The sequence below is a fragment of the Corvus hawaiiensis genome, chromosome 6 (genome assembly GCF_020740725.1).
Source record: "Corvus hawaiiensis isolate bCorHaw1 chromosome 6, bCorHaw1.pri.cur, whole genome shotgun sequence".
Taxonomy (NCBI): domain Eukaryota; kingdom Metazoa; phylum Chordata; class Aves; order Passeriformes; family Corvidae; genus Corvus; species Corvus hawaiiensis.
Genome location: NC_063218.1, coordinates 44,752,940 through 44,776,386, shown reverse-complemented (window position 1 = coordinate 44,776,386; position 23,447 = coordinate 44,752,940). Strand labels below are relative to the sequence as shown.

Genomic DNA, 23,447 nt, shown 5'->3' with positions numbered 1-23,447 from the left:
CTGTAAAAAGAGCAAAGGCGGGCTGCCATCAAAGGGAGCCCAGTCCATACTGAAATCTTAAAAAGACCCAGCAGAAAGACAATGTCAGTGTAAGGATTTCTGCAGTTCTATATCCAGCCTATAAAGACCATAGGCCCTACTTTCTGGCTCAGTCAGCAACACGGAAGATAAGGGTGTTATATCTCCATTGAAAAGATTAATGTCAAGCATGAGGATTAGTTCTCTACTGCGCAAGAGATTAAGTTTGGATTTTGCAAGCTTTCCTATTATCAGCTTTCTTCCCAGACAGTCCCCACAGGCCTGTACCACCCTCCCTGGACAACACGGAATTTTGGGGAGTGTCTCTCATTCAGCTGTATTTCCTTTTGCTCCAACTCCACATTAAAGAAACCATTGCACTGAAACTGTCCTTCACTGTGCAGATTTACTGGGCCTCTCCCACACCCCCTCAAGGATTAAACCTATGTCCTGTATTAGAAAGAGGAAACGAGCAAGTTTTCTTCTGCCAGGTGGAGGGCTAAGGCTACAAGTCGTGTCGTCAATCCAGCTGTGCCAGTCAGAGGTGGTACCTCCTCCTCTGGCTATAGCCACCACTGTTCATCAGCTCACCTGGCAAACTGGTTTGTGTGAGCACTCCTGGTCCTGTTCCAGGCAAAACCAACCAGAATAACTCACAGCAACCTCTTACATTTCTTAAATTAATCCAGGTCATTTTGCCTGGAATGGATTAAGGGGTGGTCTGACTGGGAAGTCAGGGGGGAAATCAATTTTTCACCCTCTCTGAACCAGCTGAAGGAAAGGCTTCTCCTGTATTCAGACATCTGCACTACCAAGAGCCAGGAGCAAGACACAGGTGTATGCCAGATGGAGAGCCGAGGGGATGTGACAGCGAAGGATGTGCTGACAGCCTTGAAATGTAAAGTGCCTATAGCCTGACTTCACCCAGGAGCGTATGCTCCAGCAGCTGCGGCTGTTTTGGGTAAGCCTGGGTTCAGGAGGTTCCTCAATCTTCTGCTGTTAAGATGATTTCCAGCAGTGTTTTTTGCCTTACTGGTTAAATAGCCCCCACCTGAGGCAAGGCTGGGTGCAAACCTGCCCCTTGCTGGCCAGGGTACAGGGTGCAAAGCCCACGGTGCTGTTATCTCCTATCATTTCGGCATCGTTCTTAGCTTGGTTCTGTTCTTTGTTCTGGGTCTGTGTTCCACTGGCTGAGTAAAGTGCATAGAGGAATGCTTCTTTCTGCTTGTGTTAAATGCTTTAACTTCTTGAGGCAGAGACCCTGAATAGGAGGAGCTCTACCTGTTGGCAAAGCTGTACTTGAAGGAAAATCAGGGCTTTGTTCACGAATCTTTGAGTTGCTTTGATTGCATAGTAAGGCTTCATATCATAATAGGATCAAATACGCTTTACAGACAGTAAAACCAGAGTCACAGAAGAGAAACAGATGTCTAACTTTTCACAGGAACACATGCCAAGGCAGAGAACATGAATCTCGGTGTAGAAAAGGTCAGACTCCCAAAATAATAGAACAATTTAGTTATCTTTTCATTAATTATGTATTTCTGTGCAAACTTGGGAACATTTTTACTCTGCCTTAAATTAATATCTTGGCAAAGGGAAAGTACTTCATGGTGTGAGCTGGGTGATCATCTCTGATTCTGTGCCTCTCTGTTTCATCTGCCTAAGGAACAGCAAGGGAAGAGCACAGTGGCTGCTCTGACTGCCATCAGGAGGTACCACCATTCCAGGGCCCTCCTGCCCACGCTTGCCCTCTTCATCAAAATCCTGTGACTTTCCCTCTAAAAACTGAAGGAAGGGGAAAGAGGAGAGTTTGTATCTTTATTTATCACACTGGCTTCAAAACACAGTCTTTTTTAAATCTTTGTATTTATTACATTGTTATTTCCCATAGCAACTCTACATCAAGGCCCAGCATTTAGGCTGATGCCAGGCAGCCAGGGACATTAGCATGACTGACCTGTGTCTCCTTTCAAATTACATCACTCTCTCTGCATACTTAGTCTGCAGAACCCCACAGATTTGTAACATGACCTGGAGCTGCACTGACACCATACAGTCTATGCACTGTTCCCATTGAGCTGATGATGTAGCAATGAAATCTGACAGCTAAGAAAAATGCATCCCAAATTGAATAATCAAGGAGGTGTCAAAGAAAAGGTTCTGTTTTATTATGACCTATAAAATAGTAGGAAAAGGCCCATGCATTTTTCTCAGTTTTTAATAGATTGCTTAATGGGTTGTGCTGAGGTAAAGATACATGTTTAAAAATGACAGTTTAAAAGTTATTGTGTCCATACAAATGGTCCCTCCCAGTATAAAAAAAAAGAAATAGATTATGTATGAAAATGCAAATACTTCTATATCTTTCTTGTCAGTTTTCATTTTGCACCTTGTGGAAGCTTCATTTAATCTCTAGCAATAACTAATTTCCCTTGGGTTCTTAGCCTTGTCTTTCCTGCCTCTAACACCAGACTGGCAACCCAGTCACAAATAGTTAAAAGCAGTATCATGGGGTGAGTATAATCATGGCCAGTAACTGGGCAACTGCCCGCTTAATCTGATTACTGGCCTGTGACGCACTGTAGCCCGTTAACCTTGTTTTGACCAGCTTCCTGACACTTGTGGCACAAATGAAGTGTGACATGATTAAATGAGACTGATCAGTTTTGCTCACCATGACAATACCCGGCAGCTGCTGTGCTGAGGATTTATAAAGCAGTGAAAGCTTTGAAGTCCCATGATTTAGCTGTTATGATTGCTCTCCTCTGGCTGGAGGGATGGCTGTCCTCTCCAAACACATGTAGTTCAGTGAGGACATGGCGACTTTTCTGTGGTGGTTCCCTGTAGATCTCTGCAGGGCCCAGCTTGTCTCCCAGAAGCACGTCTACAGAGCAGGGGTGGGTTTGGTACATACCTGATGCAACAGGCAGATGATGAACTTAGCACATGAGAGAAAAGTGGGACACTGCAATGGGAGAGACAAAAAGCAAACACAGCTCTAGGAATATATTTGGTATTCCAACTATATTTTAACATGTTTTTGGGGTAGTTTTTGGCCAGGTAGTTTAAAAGTGGAAATATTAGTCATGTAATAATCCAAGTGCTCTGTATTAGGTTGTTTTCTAATGGCTTGAGCTGCATTTAGGGGATAGGCTTTCTGCTCCAAAAGGATTGTTTCCCTTGCTTGAAGCCTTGCATATTTTAAGGCCACAAAGACTTTTGCAGTTGTCCTGATCTTCTGCATAATGTTTTGGACTGTCTCCACTGGGCACTGGACGGCACTGCCTTTGCTGAAGAGCACACTGTGTTGCCTGCTGTTGGTGCTGTTGCAGTATTCTGAGCAGCTACAGATGCTACATGTCCAGTAAATTAACGTGCTGATGTGCCCTTCATAAAGTAAAAAAATAAAAATCTCAGCTAACCTTGCAATCTCTCTTGTTTACTGGAAAGGGCTGGTAAGGAAAAAGGAAGGAGAAACAAAGAGAGGAGCATTAAGTTGGAAAGAAAATAATTACCATGGATGAGATATGAAGTCAAGGAAAGTATTTTCCTCCCTGCCATGGCCATTAATTTTTGCTAATCCATGTGCATGCAGGCACAGCATGTCATGGGACAGGACTAAACACACATGGGAGAGCTCAGTGCTGGCAGGCCAGGGGAAATGATATCTGGGAAGATGGTAGCTCACTCTTCAACTCTGGTGATTTTTATTAAAGATTTCAGGGCCAAACAGGCACATGTTCAGGATTACCTAGCAGAAAATTGTATGACTGTCAGCAAACGGAATGGTTTTGAGTGAAGATGAACAAGGCACGTAAGCTGAGTCAGAGAACTACTGTTAACTTATCACTTGTCTGACCTTAACTGCTCCCTAATTACAGTGTCTGGGTCCCGGGTGCCTTAGATAAATGCTTATAATATAATGCCTGTTAGAGGAGCACTGGCAGTGCTTTGTATGCAGACACGTCAGGTGGAGAAGGGGACTAAGGGCATTAAGACTTCTGAGACAAAGTGCAGGCAGGTCTGGTGCCTGCTGCCAGCTTCTCCTCCCTGCCCACTGCCTGGGGTGTCACTGCCACAGGGCCCATCAGGACTTGGGGGGGGGCACCCCAGCCCCTGCTTACCCTCCTTGCACCCTTCCCCTCTCCCAGGGAATGCTGCCTCAGAAGATAAAGCCTCAGACGGCCCAGGCATGGACGGGAGCACTTCACTGCTCCCATGACACATTTTTAGTGGGCTCTGGAAGTGCAGGGAGCAGGCAGCGGGCCATGAGGCTGTTTTGCTTGGAAGCAGCCACCCCACATTATGGTAGTCTTAATGTGTAAGCACAGTACCGCATCCAGCTGACGTGTGCCAGGCTGCTGGGCACTGCCAACCACAGCATGGATGGGGTGGCCTGGGAAACTGGGATGGAGCCTCGAATCTGTGAAATCCAGCTCAAAGCAGAACCAGTCTGATCTGATGATCCCCTGGTGGGGTATGAAGCCCTGGCAAGCAAACACCAGGCATCAGTCTAAGCTTCTCTTCTGGAAACACTGTAGGGGAAGAAGCCCTGACAGGTATTTAGCCCAGGCTAGAAAAACTAGAGCCTGGAGGCTTCCCAGAGCCTATGCCCCATGGTCCCTTTCCTTCCCTGGGGAGGGACCGGTCTTTGCCATGTTGGTAGGCTTTGGCTACCTGGGCCCTCACACTGAACACCACCTGAGTGCAGCTCTGCCTCCCCAAAACCAGGGAGGTTGTCCCACCACCTAAGGCAAGCAGCCAGGTGCTGCACCACTTGCAAGAACACTGCTATAGCAGCCTTGAACAGAGGTCACAGTCATGGGTGGTGTCTTCCTTGGGCTGAGCACAGAGCCAGCACCTTGGGAAACTGTCATCCAACCAGGTAAAGAGTAGTGGGGAAAACCGCAATGAAACGCTGTTGGCTCACAAAAGGGAACACGGATGGAATAGGATATCCTCTTGGTCAGCTAATACAACTCACACTGGAAATGGATGCCAGCACATCAATACTCTGCCAAGGCAAAGACTTTCTGGGCTAGTTTTACAGTGTGAAATTATTTTTCCATTCCTGGTGTAAGTCCCCATTCTTCTTCTGAATGCAGGTTAAATACAAAGATTTTTTTTCTCTATTTTTAATACCTTTTTTTTTTTCCAGGTGCCTGCTCTTGCATTTCTCTGATGTTTTCCACAGGGATAGTTCTCAGTGATTCTCTACAATGACACTCATGAAGACACACTGTTAAATAGGAATCACAGATGTCATGAAGAATTCTCCGATATCAGTGCCAGAAGGGAGCTGAAGGAGGTAAGAGTTAAGGGCAAGAAGTTTGTTTCAATCCTACATGCTGCAAGAAAGAATTTTTTAAATGTAATTTTGCAATCTTTTGAGAATATCTCTTTCCTGAAAGGATTTCTTGGAAGCTCTTAAGTGCCTTTGTAAGTCTTTGCATTGCATTTAGGCCATACATCTCTGATATGGATGTTCTGAGAACTCTATCTCCTGCTTCAGAACAATCAGGAAGACTCTAAACATTGGTTTAACTCTTTATCTTTTATTTGGGACAGGATTGATGCAAGATCTGTAATAACATGCCAGACAGAAGTTGACTTGACCAGGAGATGTTAGACTGCCTGATGTTAATAGCTGTTTCTTAGCGTTCCTGTTGCCTGGCTTTCCGTTTACTTACCATTTGCTCTAAAGCATCTTAACAGAGCTGATGTGGTATCAATTCATTAACTCCATCTTCGTCTGTACAGAACAGAAGAAAATTGTGTCCTCCTGCCTTAGTGATGAAGACAGGAAATTTGCCGTGAGGGGCTCATGCTATTGCTACGATCTGTCTCAGTCTTGAAGAAATACTTTTACAACTTGTGTTGTTCTTTTAGAGTCTCCAACTCTGCTTGCCATAGGATTCTCCTGATTAATTTTTCTTTACTTATCCATTTTCTATGCTTTACAAGCTTCACTTACTATATAAAACAAAAACTTATACTCAAGTGTGTTTCCAGGCTGGAGCTTTCTTTTTTTTTTCCCATGGAGAAATTTGAGTGTGGACAGCTATCTTTTAAATGACACCTCTCAGCTTGTTTCAGGCCAGCTTAATCTGACTCGCTAAAACTCAGTGTGAGTCACAATTTAGCCACTAAAAAGGTCAAACTTGCAAATAATTGACTGACTCAAAAATAAAGTTTTGAAGAGAGGGTTAATAAAGATAAATCCCATTTTCATGCCCAGCTATTTCAGACACCAGCGTGTCAAACAGTTCTGCTAGGGCCTGCCTTCTGCTAATGTCTGCAAGCTCAGGGGAGCACTCCCTGTGTATATCACTAAATTTTTACAAGCTAACCCAAAGGAATGCCTATACAGTGCTCTAGTCACCCTTAAAGGGCTTCTAACAATACACTGAATAAATAAACACTCAGCTGCTATCAAATAAATCAATCACCCCTCTGGCCATCTTAGTCCAGGACAAGCCCATGCTAAGGATTTGTACAACATCTCATGCACAACTATAAGTGTAACACAAACAGTAATGAAGCTATTTCATGGGCATTAGCAGCAGCTTCTAAAAAATGAACCTTTTTGACTTTGGCTCATTTTGTTTTCAGATCCAGATGTGCACTGGTTTCATATGAAATTTCAAGCCAGTGAAAACTTCATTTTGTTTTCAGTTTAAGTCTGATGCACATCTATGAGACACTTGGCTCAGCAGAGCTGATCCAGATTCACCTGAGCCCAAGCAAGGAGGTTCTCAGAGATCTGAGTACGTGCTGCTGAGTAGGGAAACCCAAACCTTCTCCCGTACAGTTTCTTCCCTTTCTGCACAACCCCTGTTGTTATGCAGCCACGTGTGAAGGAACAGAATCACTCCTGTATTCTGCTATACCCTCTCCTTCACCTTCTGTTAGACTGGTACCTTTCTTCCAGACTTTTGTGCTGAGGTTTGATGGTAAGCCTACATGACAGAAATAGCTTCCCTGATAGCGATTCTGTGGTGTTTCCCTGTTGCCATGAAGTTTGTCCTTTGTCTCTTGAAGTCAGCTGGATAGTCCTTTATCAGATACCTTGCCACCCCCCTGTGTAACATGAGCTTCATGTTACCACGTGTGGGTATGTGGCTTTGCACAGAGCTCTGTTAACTCTGGCTGGAGCATGAGGAAAGATGGCTTCTCTCCTTATCAGTGAGGCTGGAAAGAACATTTCATAAACATAAGCTGTCCTTTACTGTAACTCAAACCTGCCCTTTTTGTTGGACAGAGGAAGAGAGGAGAGGTTTTTTTTGCTGGGGGAGTCCTGTTGGCCAGTGCTGTGCCAGTGGGAATTGCTGGCTGGAGAGTTTCAGGTGAGACTGGAGTTGCTAGGGATCAAATTCTTGTTCTGGTTTGTGGCAAAGTCATTCATTTTGCTCTTGGCCCTGCTGATGCTGCAAGCAGCTTCTGGACCTGAAAAGTCCTTGGTGCTTCTGGCAGGTGAAACAAATACCAATGGATGCATAAGAGAGGTCACTTTGGATTTCCATACAGACAGGTTTTCTTGTTTTTTCCTTTCTTTCTTTCTTTAATGAGATTTCAGGAGAGGGTGAGGGAAGGTGGGTGTTAGAATACTATGATGAAGCTTGTAATTGCTTATACAGCTTTCTGACTTGCCTCTATTAACAAGAGTGTGATGGAAGAGAGGCAAGGGGCCGACTGCTCTCTGTAGAGTGGGGAAGGGCAGGGATGCATGCAGAGGTGGACAAGGGCTCTTCTGACATTGCATGCATAATCTAATCTAGGCCATAATAATTTCCTACTGGCTCAGCATCAGTCACATCATTAGCCTAACGCTGAAATTAGATCTTGCCTGTCACTGACATTTGTTTTCGTGTCTGGACCATCTCTGTACTGCAGTACTTCCTGGCTCAATTCATTTGGGACCAACAATCCCAGTTATGTTGATCCAGACGTAGCAGAAAGCTTTTACTGAGCACTCCCTGCAGACAAGGGAAACCATCAAAGTGAGTGTTTCAATATGCCATTGCTCTCTTGTGTAAAATAAGAGCAACTCCCCATTACAACTTGGGGTCTTATTCCCATCCAACACCCTGCACTGGTCGCAAACAAACAGTCGATAATAAAAATATCACAGAATCATAACCCTTATTGTCCTGGGTTTGGCTAGGAGAGAGTTAATTTTCTTCAGAGTAGCTGGCATGGGGCTATGTTTGGATTTGTGGTGGAAACAGTGTTGACAACACAGGGATGTTTTCCTGACTGCTGAGCAGTGTTTACAGGGAGCCCAAGCTTCCTCTACTCCTCACCCCACCCCACCAATGATGAGTCTGGGGGGGCACAAGAAGCCTTGAGGGGACACATCCGGAACAGCTGATCCCAGCTGACTATGGGGATGTTCCGGACCGTATGACCTCACACTCAGCATAGGGAGCTGGGGAAGTAGAAGGAAGGGGGTACATTCCGAGTGATGGTGTTTATCTTCCCAAGTCACTGTTAGGCAGGACAGAGCCCTGCTTTCCTGGCGGTAGCTCAACACCTGCCCATGAGAAGTGGTGAATGAATTCCTTGGTTTGCTTTGCTTGTGTGCATGGTTTTTGCTTTACATATAGAACTTCATCTCAACTCACAATTTTTTTCACTTCTACCCTTCTGATTCTCTCCGCCATCCCACCAGGGGAGAGTGAGTGAGTGGCTGTGTAGGGCTGAGCTGCTGGCTGAGGTTAAATCACAACACTTGTCTAAATCCATACCATACCTGTGTCTATAGTGTGTGCTGTCAGGCTGAGACGACTGAGCTGGTGGGACGCATTCATTCAGTTATTGCTCCTCTGCCTCCGAAAGTTCCTCTCTAGGAAATAGAGATGCAGTATTTCTGGCCCCTGCATCAGACCTCGGGTCATGCAAGTTTGTGCTGGGATCTTAAATATTAAACATGATTTAGCCATCACATTTCTCAGTTAGGAAGCATCCAAGTGTTCAGAAGCTGGGGCGAGGAAATGGAAGATGTGCTTTTCCCAAATCAGGACTGCTAGAACCACCACACTAAAAATGCTGCAGATACTGAAGTTTTCCTTTTTCCCATGCACCCAAAATTATATTTCATTAAGGGGTTCTTTCAATAACCAGTGAGTTTTTCATCCTTCAGAAAATTAGAGAAACCTGGACAATTTCCTGTGTGAGTCATAAATTTCTACTGAGCCTCCTGTGCTTCCCAGGGTGCAAACTTCTTGCACTAGTGATGGCTGTACCTCAGGGGTGAGAGAACAGATCTGAGCCCCAGTTTAAGCACCCCCTCTTGCCCCAGAAGGGCTGCAGCTCACAGGGTGTTGGCTCTGCATCTGTAAAAGCTCCAGCCATTTCCAGTGCAGTTGTTTCCACTGGAGCCAGACACTGTGGGCTTCTTTCACATTTAATTGAGAGAAATAGACATTTCTGGGGATTTAGCTCATCCTGAAGCAGACATTTAAAAAGCCAGATGAACCCTAGAAGTGCTTAAGAGGACTTTATCTGTGAACAGCTTGAGGAACATTAGCCATTGAAAAGACTGAATCTTGGGCAAACTCCAAATTCCAGATGATGATTTAAAAATAAAACATTTTAAACACACATTTCAATGTAAAAAAACCAACTTACCCTTGTTAGCAAACACAAAATTACTTAATTCATGGTTTTTCAAATACCAGCCAGGTTCCTGGTTAGGAACTGCAAACACCATGTAGGTTATCTTCTTCTGACATCTTGTTGCCTTGTATTTCAGGAGAGCTTTGAAGAGATAAGATGCATTCCTTCCTTCACCTCTTACCTAATCACAAAGTAATTTTGTGATCCAGACCGTTTTAACGGAGTCTGATTTAGAACCTCAGGGTTCAACTCCAAAAGAATTAATTTAAGATCTGGCACTCAGAAAATTCAGTTTTAGCTTAGAGCTTATTATCCTATGAAGTTTTCAGAATCCTGGCTACTCCACTGCCTCCCACCTTGTGTTTTTAATTACTTGCCGGCTTCTGGTTACATTTCCTATACACAAAGGCATCAGTGTGAGATAGCACCAAATATTTTGTGAAAATATTTAGACAAAGATTCCCACATATGCACTTAAAAGGTGGCTTTCATGATGTGATTTTTTTCATGACCTGGAGCAAAAAAGAGGCACTCTACTTCTAAAATAGGCGTTAAACCAGAGGCAGGAGTTAAACTTTCAGACCTTCAGGTGACATAGACATCATAGGAGGTGTAACATTTTACTTTAGCAGGGGATTTACATGCATAATGTAGTTTTAGGTCATTTTGCTGCAAATTACAGCAAATTTTCATTATCTAGATAAATCAGTTTGACTTTTATTATTTATTTGTTAGACTCTCTTTAAGGGACAGCTGGAGCTAAACTGCTGTGGTCCTGCTAGGGGATATATATTGATCCAGGCATTCATTTATTGATTAGCTACTTTACTGCCAAATAATCCCCTCTGTTTACTTGTCTTCATCTACTTCAGATTCTGGAAGCAGCCTGGAAATTTCACACACTGCCCATTACCTCAGTGGAAAGTATTGATATACTGATTGTCCAAGAGGTGACTGGAAGACTTGGGAACAGCATAATCATCTTGTTGTTCTACATACTGTCTGTGATTACTTATTTCAAAATCATTGGCTTAAAATATTGACATGTTAGGTAATGAATAAAACCCACATAACAGAAACTAAATTACATTTTGAATTAAACCCACCCATTTCCCCCTCAAATGCAATGGATTTTTAATGAGTCCCACCAGAAAACACAAGTACTCAGATGATCAAGTGTAATAAAACTGTAACCTGAGTGGGTGAGAGGTGGGGGGTGAGGAGCTTGTAAACAAGGGCTCTGTCTGGCTTTGTAGCTAGAGAATGGTAACTATAGAACTTCCTAATTGATTTCTATATTTATAGATATGTGTCTTGGTTTAACCACAGACAGCAGCCAAGCCCCACACAACCGTTCACTCCCTCCCTTCCAGTGGGATGGGGGAAAGAATCATAAAAGCAGGAAAACTCATGGGTTGAGATAAAGACATTTCATATGGAAAGCAAAAGCCATGCACATAAGCAAAGCAAAACAAGGATTTTATTCACCACTTCCCAAGAGCAGGCAGGAGTTCAGCCATCCCCAGGAGAGCAGGGCCCTCTCACACATAACAGTGACTTGAGAAGACAAATGCCATCACTCTGAATGTCCCCCTTCCATCTTCCCCTGCTTTTTATGCTCAGCATGTCATATGGTCTGGGCTACCCTGTGTCAGCTGAGGTCGGTCGTTCCAGCTGTGCAACCTCAGCCTGCTTGCTGGTAGGGCAATGCAGTAATCAGAAAAGGCTTGACACTGTGCAAGCACTGCTCAGCAATAACAAAAACATCTCTATTACCAATGTTTTCAGCACAAATCCAAAACATAGCCCCATGCTAGCCACTGTGAAGAAAATAACCCCCACCTCTCCAAAACCAGCACAACAGGTAAGATAGAAAGGATGCAATTTTTTGGAAAGTGTTTTTATTTTGCAATTGATTTTGCTAGTGTAGCCCCCGTCACTTCACAGAGTAGGATTAAAAGGTAAAACAGGTATCAGAACTTTCCACCAGCATTTCTGATTTTGAACTTTGTCGTTTGTATCAGAGTAGTTGGAACTTGGAATTTACTCGGCTTGAACAAGGGATGTGGAATAGTATAGACAGACTGGTGCTAGCAAGTATGTGGGGGGTGTGTGTGTGGGTGGCTGGAAGAGGGAAAACTGCTCTGAAAACGATCCAGCTGAAATTTAACATAGCTCAGAGTAAAATAAGGATGAGGAAAACCAGCTGTGTGCCACCTGAGGGATAAAAATTAGGGGTGGGATCCTGCACCTTTTGTGTTACCAGGAATACAGAAATATCAGCCAGTAATACTCCCAGGTTGCCATCACAGTAGGCAGAGTTGTGAGCTAAGCCCCTTTCCCTGCTGTCAGGAAATGCTGCAATTGCCAAGGCATTCCAGCCTCCTACCATGGCTTTGGCAGTATGGGAGAGCTCAAGACCAAAAGCATCCCATTGCATTCTCAGTCCTACATTGCCCATGTTATGGACAAATTGACCTCACCAGACTTTTCATCTCTGGTTTCTGAGTCCCAAACAGGGAGTGTTGCTAGAGCTGCAGCTCAGGCCAAACAGGAGCTGCGCAGCAAAGGGCCCTTTGCAGACTGGGCAAGGAAAGAAATGAAAATGAATGGGCCAAAGCTTCAGGACCTCTCCTTTCCATAGCACTAGAGCAGAAAAGCCAATGGCTACTGAGAGCTATGAGTCTCTAACTTGCTGAGCCCAGAGCCTGGCAGGAGAGGAGGAAGAGGGTTTCACACTTAAGATAGCCTCATTCATACTAGCAGAACATCCCAGATTTGGTCCATCATAACTTACTTTTTCTGGAGGCTCATTAAACCCCTCTTTTGCACACAAAGTATGGAGTAGCTCATATCTCTAGAGCCCAGTCCTAGAATTAAGCATTTGCATGCCTGAGGAAGCTGTGAGGACTGTCCTTCTGGGAGCACAGAGGCAGGCCACGGAGGTTGGGTAGATGCCTGAATCCAAGCCTGGCACTTCTGGAGCTCAAAGGAAGGTGCATGAGTTTGCCCAGGTGCTTCCTGTCACTGCAGGCTCTGGAGCCCAGGGTATGCAGGGGACAGCAGAGGCTTGTCTCACTCACTCTTTGAGCTCCATCCTAGTTCAATTTGCCTTTTTTTTAGAAGGCTATCAATGTAACTGCACATGTCTGGGAACTGTCCATCGCTTTTGATTTGATCCTTATGTTTTAAACTGGCATAGTGATGAGGACCACATCAATGCACACAGTTAATAACCCTTCACATGTTGAGATGAGAGAAGCAAATGAGTCATTTGGGGCAATCTGAATGCCTGGTATTTCTCCTCTTTTAAAAACTGATCTCCAGCTCTGTTTTCCAGAGAGAATACAGCTTCAACAGCCAGGAGAGCTAGAGATCAGAACATTACAAAGCCATAATGAAGATGATTCTAATGGATAGATGGAGATAGGCTAATATACCTGTTTAACTTGATAGATATTAATGCTGATGACAAATTTATAAATGTATTTGGATCTACATTTATCATTTTGCTGAAGTGTGTTAAAAATTTGGTTATTATTATATTGAATCCTTCAAAAAGCTGTTGCAAACCACAGCTCCAAACTCCCAGGCTTGCTAAGTAGCAGTTCAGTCACATACAAAATATTGCAATATATTATTACAAATTTTTATCCTTAATTAAAACAGACTTGACTTTTCATCATTATCAATCCTGTCACTGGGCATTGCATATGTAAATTACTTGTATTAATTTTGTTCAGAGTACTATTTACAGGTTGAAGTCAGCAAATCTAGATTGTACCTAGAGACATTATTGCATTTTGCTCTTTTGTCTCAAACCAATGTGAACTCCCCAAAAAATCAACTCCTACCTTGTAAGAATGATTGTGAAATTAAATATGGGTTGTATACTAAGCTGATTAGAAACAACAAATGAAAAATTTGAGCTTCAGCTTACAACATGCTGAGCACTGGTACTTCTTAGAGAGGTCAGGTTCTCTTGAGGATGCAGATCCTCTGCAATGTACTTAGGAGCAATCATTTGTCCCCCCAGATAAGACCTGGCAGGTCTGCCAATGTAAGCTGGAGACACTCCATGGCCTGCAAAACCTAAAAAGGAACAATTTTATACTCAGGCTTGCTGCTGCCACATCTGGAGCACTGTGTCCAGTCTGGGCTCCACGGTTCAAGAGAGCCGTGGAGCTCCTTGAGCAGGTCCAGTGGAGGGCTGCAAGGATGATTGGGGGACTGGAGCATCTCTTTTACAAGGACTGGAGGAGGGAACTGGGCCTGTTCAGCCTGGAGAAGAGAAGGCTGAGAGGGTATTTCATGAATGTATCTGTACTTATGTATCTGAAGGGGGTTGCCAAGAGAATGGAGCCAGGCTCTCCTTGCTGGCTCCAAGCACTGGGACAAGAGGCAACAGACAGAATCTGCTGCACTGCAAGTTCCACCTGAATATATGGAAGAGCTTTACTATGTGGGTGTCTGAGTACTGGAACAGATTTCCCAGAGAAGTTCTGGAGTCTCTCTCACTGCAGATACTCAAAAGATGTCTGGACACAACCCCGAGTAATGTGTTCTAGGGAAATCCTACTTGAGCGGGGAATTTGGACCAGTCAGTCCCACCAGTGGTGCTTTTGAACCGTACGCCTTCTGTGATTCTGTAATTCTGTGATCTTGTAGAAACACAAATGAGTCTTCTGTGATAAGCTTGTCTCTGAAGAAAATTTCCCTTTCTAGCCTTTAACCACAGTGCACAAAGCTAAAAGATGTGGCTTTCTTGTAATGGATCCTATGACAGCTTGTCATTACTTCAGCATAATTTACTATGAGGCTAATCTCTTTTTCAGAGTATATTCCTTGATTGTCCTGATTATAGGCTGGTACCCTGCATTACTGGTAGCCATTCAGAATCTAGCCACATTCTGAGCAACCTGAAATTATTTATTTATCCTTTATCTTTGTGGTATAGATGGCTGGTAGTTTCATCAAGAGTCAAAGCATGAGTTGACACGAGTGACTTGCTTGAGGCCACACAAAATCTGCAACAGAGCTGGGATCACATCTTGCTTTGAGGGACAAACCCAGAAATCTCCCTTGGTGATATGAAAGCAGTTCATGTGAGAGTAAAGAGAATCAGCGTGTGTTGACCTGAGGCCTGTGGTCTCATTCACTTACAGATACTCAGACTTGTTTGTTGGCTAATCTAGTTTGAAGTTTGCTAGGGTTCACACATATACCCTCAGAAATGATAGTGCAGATAGCTAGAAACAGGATTTAATTAGAATATAGGATAGGCTGCGGTGGTCAAACACAGGGCTCAGCTAGATCTGGCCAGCCCCTTCATCCCCTTTTCCCTTTATTTTCCCACATTTTTTCCTCCTCCATCCACCTCAAAGATTTCCTTCTCCCTTCCTGTGGTCTTTGCCCTAAACATTGTGTGGGAAGGGAAGAACTCGCAGGTTCCCAAAACACTGTTCCCATTACATCCCTCCAGGTGTCCTATACCATAGGCAATAATCACCTTTAATTTGCAAGGTATCTGGGAGACAGTTTCTTGGCAGACTTCACACCAGCTACCAAGGTTTAATCTGTTTTTCCTGATGTGCTTGGGAGCAGCCAGTGTTCTGTGGTCCATTTTCCCTGATAAAGTTACTGAGGTTTCTCTGCCTGTCTTTGTTCTCCCTGCATCTTTGTGTTAACAGGGATTACATTTTTAATCACGTAACTCAACATCCAGAAGGTACGGAGGAATCACACTGGACCCTTTATTCTGTGCTGGTTAAGAAACTGAGGTGTACAAAATGCTTTTACAGATGGAGAGCTTCCCACTTAATCACTCAGCAAACTAGAAGATCCTGCTTTTTGGGAACTGCTAAGGAGGCTCCCACGCACCTTGCTTTGCCTCTGAATCCCAATTGCTGCATGTAGTCAGGGTGAGTTGGCTGGAGCCCACCAGGTGGTGAGATGGTCAGTTTTGGGTGTCACACTGGGACCCCAGGAAGGAAGGGCAGCAGCCAGTGATTGGTGTCCTGGCAGGCAGAGGAAATTCCCACAGCCACATCCCTCAGGAGTCAGAAACCACCCCTCCTTCTCAGACCACCTTCTGGAAACTAATCCCCAAGCTGACTTCAATGTGGGAATTAGCTATCAGGAGTGAAAATAGCACTGAAAAACTAACAGAAGCTAGATCTAAGTATTCAAATAAAAGTCTTATTTTAAATAAAAAATTAATTCATCCTTCCAAATGCTGTGAAATCCTTATCAGTAAATCTTCTCAAGCTCCTTCTGAGTGTGTTAAACATGAATTGTAAGAATTCTGCTTGAAACAGTATTATTCTGCAGATTAGCTGAGCACAGTTTTAGAAATCATTTGGCAGCTTTTTACTGCTATAAACTGGCTTTAATTCTTAGCTAAAATACTTTCTGCACTAAGCCTTCCTCTTCAGCTCTTAAATACATGCTGCAAGCTTTTTAGAGAGTTAAACTTTATTCTGTACACATGCAGATCTACTTATGTATTTGACACACACACAGGGGAATACTTTACAGCCAAAAGGTTTGGTACCACTTAATGAACAGACCATGATTTTTGCATGAAAGCAGAATGGCACACAGTAACGTGGATTTCTTCCTGGTCATCATATACTGAAAAATGTTGTACCTTAAAACAAGGCCCACTTCTCCCACTGAAGCCAAGTAGGGTCAGGATTGGGCCCCTAGATTGAAAATGCAATATAAGTTTCCCAAATGCCGTGTTTCAGAGCTTTACTAGGATAGTAAACCTCACAGGTGGGCTCTGATTTCCCTTTGTAATCGGCACTTTCCCCTGTACTGGGCACTGGTGAGGCCCCACTTCAAGTACTGTGACCAGTTCTGGGCCTCTCAATTCAGGAAGGACATGGAGGTGCTGGAGCATGTCTAGAGAAGGGCAACAAAGCTTGTGAAGGGTCTGGAGCACAAGTCTTGTGAGGAGCCGCTGAGAGAGCTGGGATTGTTTAGCCTGGAGAAAAGGAGACTCAGTGTCACTCTCTACAACCGCCTAAAAGGAGGCTGCAACCAGGTGGGAGTTGGCCTTTCCTCCCAGGCAACCAGTGACAGGATGAGAGGACATCATCTTAAACTGAGCCAGGGGAGGTTTAGGTTGGATATTAGGAGGAATTTCTTCACAGAAGGTGATTAGACATTGGAATGGGCTGCCCAGGGAGGTGGTGGAGTCACTGTTCCTGGAGGTGTTCAAGGAAAGACTGAACGTGGCACTCAGTGCCATGGTCTAGTTGACAAGGTGGTGTTCGGTCATAGGTTGGACTTGATGATCTCAGAGGTCTTTTCCAATGTAATTGATTCTGATTGACTGGCTATGGAAGTACCTCGTCTTCTAGTCAGGGAATGAAGTTTAGAGGAGCATGCATCAGAGGACGTTAAGAAGAGGCTTTTTGAGGGTACGGCGTGTCTGCCGAGGTGCAGCTCTGACCCAAACTCTTCCAGGTATTCCTAAAGGGCTCCTGCCCGCCGCTGCAAGCAAGCGGAGAGTTTGTTGTAAGATACGCTAATGCCACCACAACCGGCCGTCAAAACTGGCCGGAGGTACCTGATGGGGGACAGAGGTGAGGAAGATGGGGCGGCCCCTCAGCCGTGCGGGCCGGGGCGGCGGCAGCCGCGGGTGGGCACGACCGCCCAGCGGGGCGGGGCGGCGGCGGCACCGCCCCCGGGCCCTCCCCCGGGCCGGCCCCCGCACCGCCGCTCCCCGCCGCAGGCTCCGTCGGGCCGGACTGGCGGAGCAGCCCCGAAGTTTGCGGGGCGGCCGGCGCGGGGCCATGTGGCTGCTGTGGCTGCTGCTGGGCTCGGCGGGTGAGTGCGGGCGGGGGCGGCGCCCCGGGGCGCTGCCCGGGGGCGAGGGGGCGGCTCCGCTCGGCGGGGGAGGGCGCCGGGGCCTCCCCGCTACCCCCCGCCTCCCCGCGCGGCTCGTGGCGGGCCGGGGGCGCCGCCGGCCGCCCCTCCCCGGGCTGCTCTCGCCGCTCTCCCCTGCCCGGGCGGGCCGGGCCGGGATGCCCACGGCGGGGGCGCGGCGTGTGCGTCTCGGCCCCTCCGCCCCTCGGGGCGTGCTCGGGCTGGTCCCGACCCCAGCGGGGGTGAGTGGGGCCGGCGTGAGGCGAGGCGCGTGGAGCGGACAGCGGGGCCGGGCCGGCGTTGGGGTCGGACGCCCTTGGGCCGAACCGGGCGTCGAAGTCGCCGCCGGGCCGAAGGGGCCGCGGCTCCGCTGGTGCATCCCGGGGCGGGCCCCCTTCTCCTTTGCGAGGCCGCTTCGGGGCGAGGGAGGCCGTGGCGGGTGCAGGCGACCCTCCGCCGGTGGGCCCGCGGCGGAATATGGCCAAGTGAAGCGCTCGGGTCCTGCCTGGCTTTACTTGGGGTGCGGAAAGGGGATTTCATACTTCTTATTAATATTCGTCTATATAGAAACTCTTTTCCCCCGCCACGGTCGGCATATGCCTGTCAAAATCGGCGAGTTGATGATGTTTTGTGCAGCTTTGCTGCAGGTGTGAATTATTTCTGCAACATGATCTTAGCGGGCGCTTTTCCAGACAGTGTAAGTAGCCTGGCTGCATGCTGCTGTGTCTGTTTCCGAATCACGCCTTGGCGATGAAGTGATGACACACAGTGTGTAAAACTCAGATTATCAAACTGAAATTATTTTCTTTTCTTCTCTTTTAAGAGTGTTTGTTGTCATGAAGAACTCGTAAGTTTCACGGCTTCCATGGTAAAATTCGAGTTTGGTGTAGATGGGTAAGAAGGAGGAGAAGAGTTACAGGACTTGCACTATTTTGAAATTGCACAACTGCAAACTTTGACTGTGACATACATAAAGGTTATGGAGGTTTAGGTGTCTTTGAAAAACTGTTTCTGCTGTTCCTTTTTTGGGAAGCTTCAGATGAAGCTCAGGTTTGTTTATCTGGGTTGTGTTGTCTTCTTCCTTATTAATTTCCATTTTACTGCTGCCAAAATTTCATCTAATTATTCTCACTAAGTTATGTGTTTCCATGTGTTGAATATATTTGCTTGTAATACCACCCTTAGATTAACACGGAGGGTTCCCGTCTACAAGATACTGATCTTTATATCTGAAGGTTTCCCAGCCACCCACACCCCATATTCCTGCTCCACCTTGGCTTGGGGGCAGTGACCAGGACCTGTTTCTTGTGTGGAAGTTGGTACTTCAGCTTTTTGACTGCTGCCATTCTTGCACAACATTCTTGGAGTTACTTAACCAGAGGCTCTGGCTTACTTTGGGGCAGATTCAAAGAAATTTCTGAAACTTTTTTTTCATGTGTTCTGTTTTTCTTTTAAAAAAAAAAGTAGGGGGTCGTCAGGGATTTGGTTTTTAGATGTTGCTTCCTCTGTATATTTTGGCACCCCTGCAAGCTTCCCACAGGGAGCATAAGTTTGTCTCTGCCTGACCTTCACTCTGTTTTGAATTTTACTTCTGGTAACTCCTGAAAGTACTTCTTTTCCTATTGAATCTTTTTTTGGGTACAGATTGGAAACCTTGAAACCCTAGGGATGAATTTCAGTTAACAGAAGATAAACAGCATATAGTCTCCCTGTCTAAACAGTTGTTCTGCTAGCGTGCAGAAGTAAGCAACTATTGACTCTCATTGGCAGTGAATATTTGCAAGGCAAAGTTGGTCTTTTATTTGTATCTTTATTCATAATATTGTAGTTGTATCAAATAGTGTTTTTCATCCTGAGGGAGCTTACCTGCATGGGAAAGGTTTTATGTTGTTGTGATACTTGAATGTGAACTGACACCAGGCTGGTTTAATTTCAGTTGGTAACTAACTGGTAATTGATCAGAAAGAGACTACTGATCTGAAGTTTTAGCCTCTGTTTCCTGTGCTGGAGCTTCCTGATTACCTTCCTTTCCTTTTCTAGTCCCACCTCATTTCAAGTCTCATCAAGCTCTTGGGCAGCGCACACGCCATGCACACCCAGTTTCTTTCATCTCTCGTGCTCTTGCCAGTATAAGCAGGTCAGGCTGAGCTCCGATCCCCTCCTGCTGCCCTGTACATGTCATAGTGTGACCCAGTTTCTGGTCACAGCGCTTTACTTTGGCTCAGTGTCAGCCCAGGAGTTCCTGGATGTAGGTTAGGTCCTGCAAGGATTCCTGTTTCCAGCTCAGACTGTAACAACATTATCGGGTTAAGTTAATATAGAAGAAGGTCTGTTAGTTAGAAAACAGACATCTATGTTTATCTTCTTCTACTGCTTGTATGGAGTAATGCAAGCTGATCTGCACACAGTTACAGTGAGTTTTGGAAAGGATTGTTTCAGAGAATTGCAAGTACACTATAGCTGAAAAACCAATAAAATGTAAACAGTCCCTAACAGAAAAATGAGTTCTGTAATCCTGACTGCCACTGTACTGTGTATTCAAGACAAATTTTTTATTCAAAGAAACCTAAATCTACTGAATATGTTTTGAACATAGATTTATGTATTTTTTTCTTCAACCCGTATATCATCCATTAAGGAGAGAAATGATGGCAGGAGTCACAAACACTCAGGTAAATTAACTGCTTTTAAAAGTACGATTACAAAGTGAGCCGAAAAGGGACATTGTTTTTTCTGACAATTACAGACCTTCCTATAGGTTTTAAAATGTTAGTCTTCAACTGACTGGAGAATCAAAATGCAATGCACGGCTGGAATTTCTGAGTATCATCCCCAGGTGTAACAGTTCAGTATAAGGGCTTTTCTGATACATAAGTCAAATATATAATGTAGCTATTATGCCTCTTACAATCCACTCAACTTGCTCTGTATTAAGGGGAGGCTTCTGTGTCTTATTCCCTCCAGTCTTTTGGTCTAATATTGTTAGAATCAGGACCCCATTCCACAGACAGCATAAACATGAAGGGCCACACGTGCTTTCATTGCATTTTGCAACTTCGCCTCAAAAGCTTGGAAAAAACCAGAATATCCCTAAAATCAAGCAGGGGTAGGAAGTTTGAAGAGTCATGTTACCACATCAGTCTGCACTGTGTAATATCTGTTAGCTTAAAACTTCCACTTGGTGCTAAGGAAGTAGCCATTATTTCCTTACATGGGTCTTCATTTGTACTGACATTCAGGGGAGTTACTAATAGTGGAAATTCTTTGCTGAAAACCTTATGTACGGCATGGCAGGAGTGATTGGCACTGCTGAGTAGTGGTCTTTACTGTTGGATAAGCAGAGAGAGAGGAAAACCACTCTTTACTTGGAGACTCGTGTCTGTACTGTGTATTCAGTAGGTCTGTTCTGTGTTTTTCAGGCAGTCCTCTTAAAAACTCTTAAACTGAGTCTACTGCTTCATAACCAGTGTTTCTCTCTCTTGGTACGTAAGCCAGCTGTGGGCATGGGTAGCACATCAGTGTGGGAGAGGTGAGCAAGGATTCCTGTAGTTGGCAAGTCAAGAATCTTCCAACTTGGGACAGTAATAAATAACAAGCGCTGGATATTTGCTGAAGATGTAAGTCTGCCAGTGGTCATGATGAGAGCAGTCAGGAAATACTCACTTTAATGCAAAGCTCCACAGCCATGCTGAGGAGAATGTGGGATTTCTTGCAGGAGCCAATGCCTATGGACAAGTTGTCTTGAATCAGTTTCTGGTTATTGGACGTTTGATGTTTGAGGTTGTTGTCAGACTTTACTCTTGCAAGTCCATTTCTTTTGCAGGGACTAAAATAAGCAGATGATAATTTGGGGGGGATGTGTCCTTGGCTAGATTTAAACAGGTTTCTGTTGCTTGCTGAATGTGGGGAGTTACAAGGCTCAGGAGCTTCCATCCATCCTGTCTCACTTGGGATAATTGCTGCAAGTAGTCGGCAGCTGCCCAGTGGAGAGGGTGGAAGCATGACTGCAATGTTGCAGTCACATGTTGTGATAGGAAGTGGAGATTGTTATAAAGAATATAGATAGTAGAAATGCACCTTTTGTACAAATGTGAAATAAATTGTTACAGCATGCAGTCAGTCTGTAGTGCCTGATACACTGAGAGCAGCAAGCTCTCTACCTCTTTAGAGGAAAAAGTTTCCTGGTGATACTATAATATTTTTATTGTGACAACAGGAACCTGCATCCTGCTTTCATTTGTATGCTGATTATCTACTGGGTGAGGAATAAAATGGCTCCCTTTGCTGTAAATCTGGTAGACTTTAACAGGGATATGTTGATTTGTTAGGTAGCGGTGATGAATTGAGCTGAGATTCAAGCATCTGTGTTTCAGGGCAGTGTGGGAAGGCCTAATTAAAAATTAATTTGTCACCTGGTGAAAGAATTTGTTTTGGTTTTGTTTTATTTATGTTTTTTAAATTTTAATTTATTTTTCCAAACAGGTTCATTTTACCAGAGTAGTGTCTGTCATATATCCTGTTCTGTGGTTACTCTCTCTGTCTGTGTGAGCAGAAATGCAGTAAAAAAATGCCTAAAAATCTGTAGCATGAGATCTGCTGTGATGGTAGCAGGGCTCTCCATTTCAGTGTCTTGTCTGTTGTGGAAGTTGATGAGTTTTATGAATTGCTAGAAAGCCTTGTAGGCTGTTCAGTTGTCCTGCCTGCTGCAGACTGGAGCTGTGGATATTCTACCTTTGGTACAAGGCACTCTGTGATAACTATTTCAACTGGCATTTTCAGGGTCTGAATTTGAAAACAGTTTCATGATGAGCTGGCAGGTTTTGAGGATGACGAAGGAGAAAGATCTTGGATCTCAGTAGTAGGGTTTTGGTGTTTTTTGTCTTTCAAGTATTAAAACATAACTCTTCTGCTCTGGCAGGATCCCATAGTGCTAAGATGCAGAATGGAATACTTCAAGTGAAAACAGCTTTAATGGTGTATTTTAAGGTAGCTCTCAAGTGAAATACTGCATAACAGACTGCCCTTTGCCTGCAATGTAAATAGATTGTGGCTGGAGATAATTGTATAGTCAGCCATTAGGATAATCAGTTTATCATACATTTACTGACTGCTATAGAATTTTTGAGGAGGACCTCATATATATTAGAAAACCCAAAAAACCCCAATGACAACGACTGAAAATTAAACAAATAGCTTGAGAAAAACAAGCAAACAAAAAACCTTGGCAGATAGCATTTATCTAAATTAGTTATCTCTGATAGTGAAACTTCAGTTTTATATGCTTAATGGGGTTTTGCATATGCATGGACTGAGTGTGTGTCCAGATACTTGCCTGTTTGATGTGCAGAGTTGTAAGCTGCAGTAACTTGATCAGCTGTTTAGTTTCTTTCATGCAGCCTCTTCTGCTAGTGAAACTGTCAGACTAAAAGGCATTTTAGGCCGATCTCACCTTGCATGCAGTGTTGTCTATCAAGACAGAAAAATTCTTTTAGGGGAGAAGGTGGTGTAATGGTAGCTGGCTTGGTGTGTGTGTGTGTTTTAATTTGCACGTGGGAAGTGCTGAGGCAGTGAGATTTCTAAATGGAGCCATTGGTCTCTTTGCTTGTTCTCAGCTGCTTATGCAGATACCCACTTACCCACTTCTTGGTTGCAAAGGAACTTGTGGAATCACATACTTTAGTTTCAGTTTATAGAAATACGTACTCTTTGGAAGTTTGAGAGAAATAATGGGTAGCTCCTGTTTGTGTGAGAAATGTGCGAGAAGGAACGACTGGGGAATCATGTGGGTGGATAATCAAAAGGGCCCAGATGAACAAAATGAAAATGGAAGCAATTTGGGGGGAATGGGGTGGCTGCTGATAACTTTTTCCGCTGTGTTCCTTAAGCCTTCCTCCAGCCATGGGCTGGACAGCTGTGAACTTGTCACAATTAAA

General features: G+C 44.6%; 1 protein-coding gene across 5 annotated transcripts in view; it reads left to right on the top strand.

The window, feature by feature from the left end:
• Positions 1–5,268: 5,268 nt before the first annotated feature.
• Positions 5,269–23,447, top strand: part of LDLRAD3 (low density lipoprotein receptor class A domain containing 3) — a 120,690-nt gene continuing 102,511 nt past the window's right edge. For 4 of the 5 annotated variants that reach the window (XM_048307978.1, XM_048307977.1, XM_048307976.1 and 1 more), the window contains exon 1: positions 17,361–17,475. In XM_048307978.1, the coding sequence (XP_048163935.1) occupies positions 17,442–17,475 (34 nt within the window). In that variant the 5' untranslated portion in view covers positions 17,361–17,441. Of the gene's footprint in view, positions 5,330–17,360; positions 17,476–23,447 lie in introns of those variants that run through there. The other variant, XM_048307979.1, reaches the window with a different exon arrangement.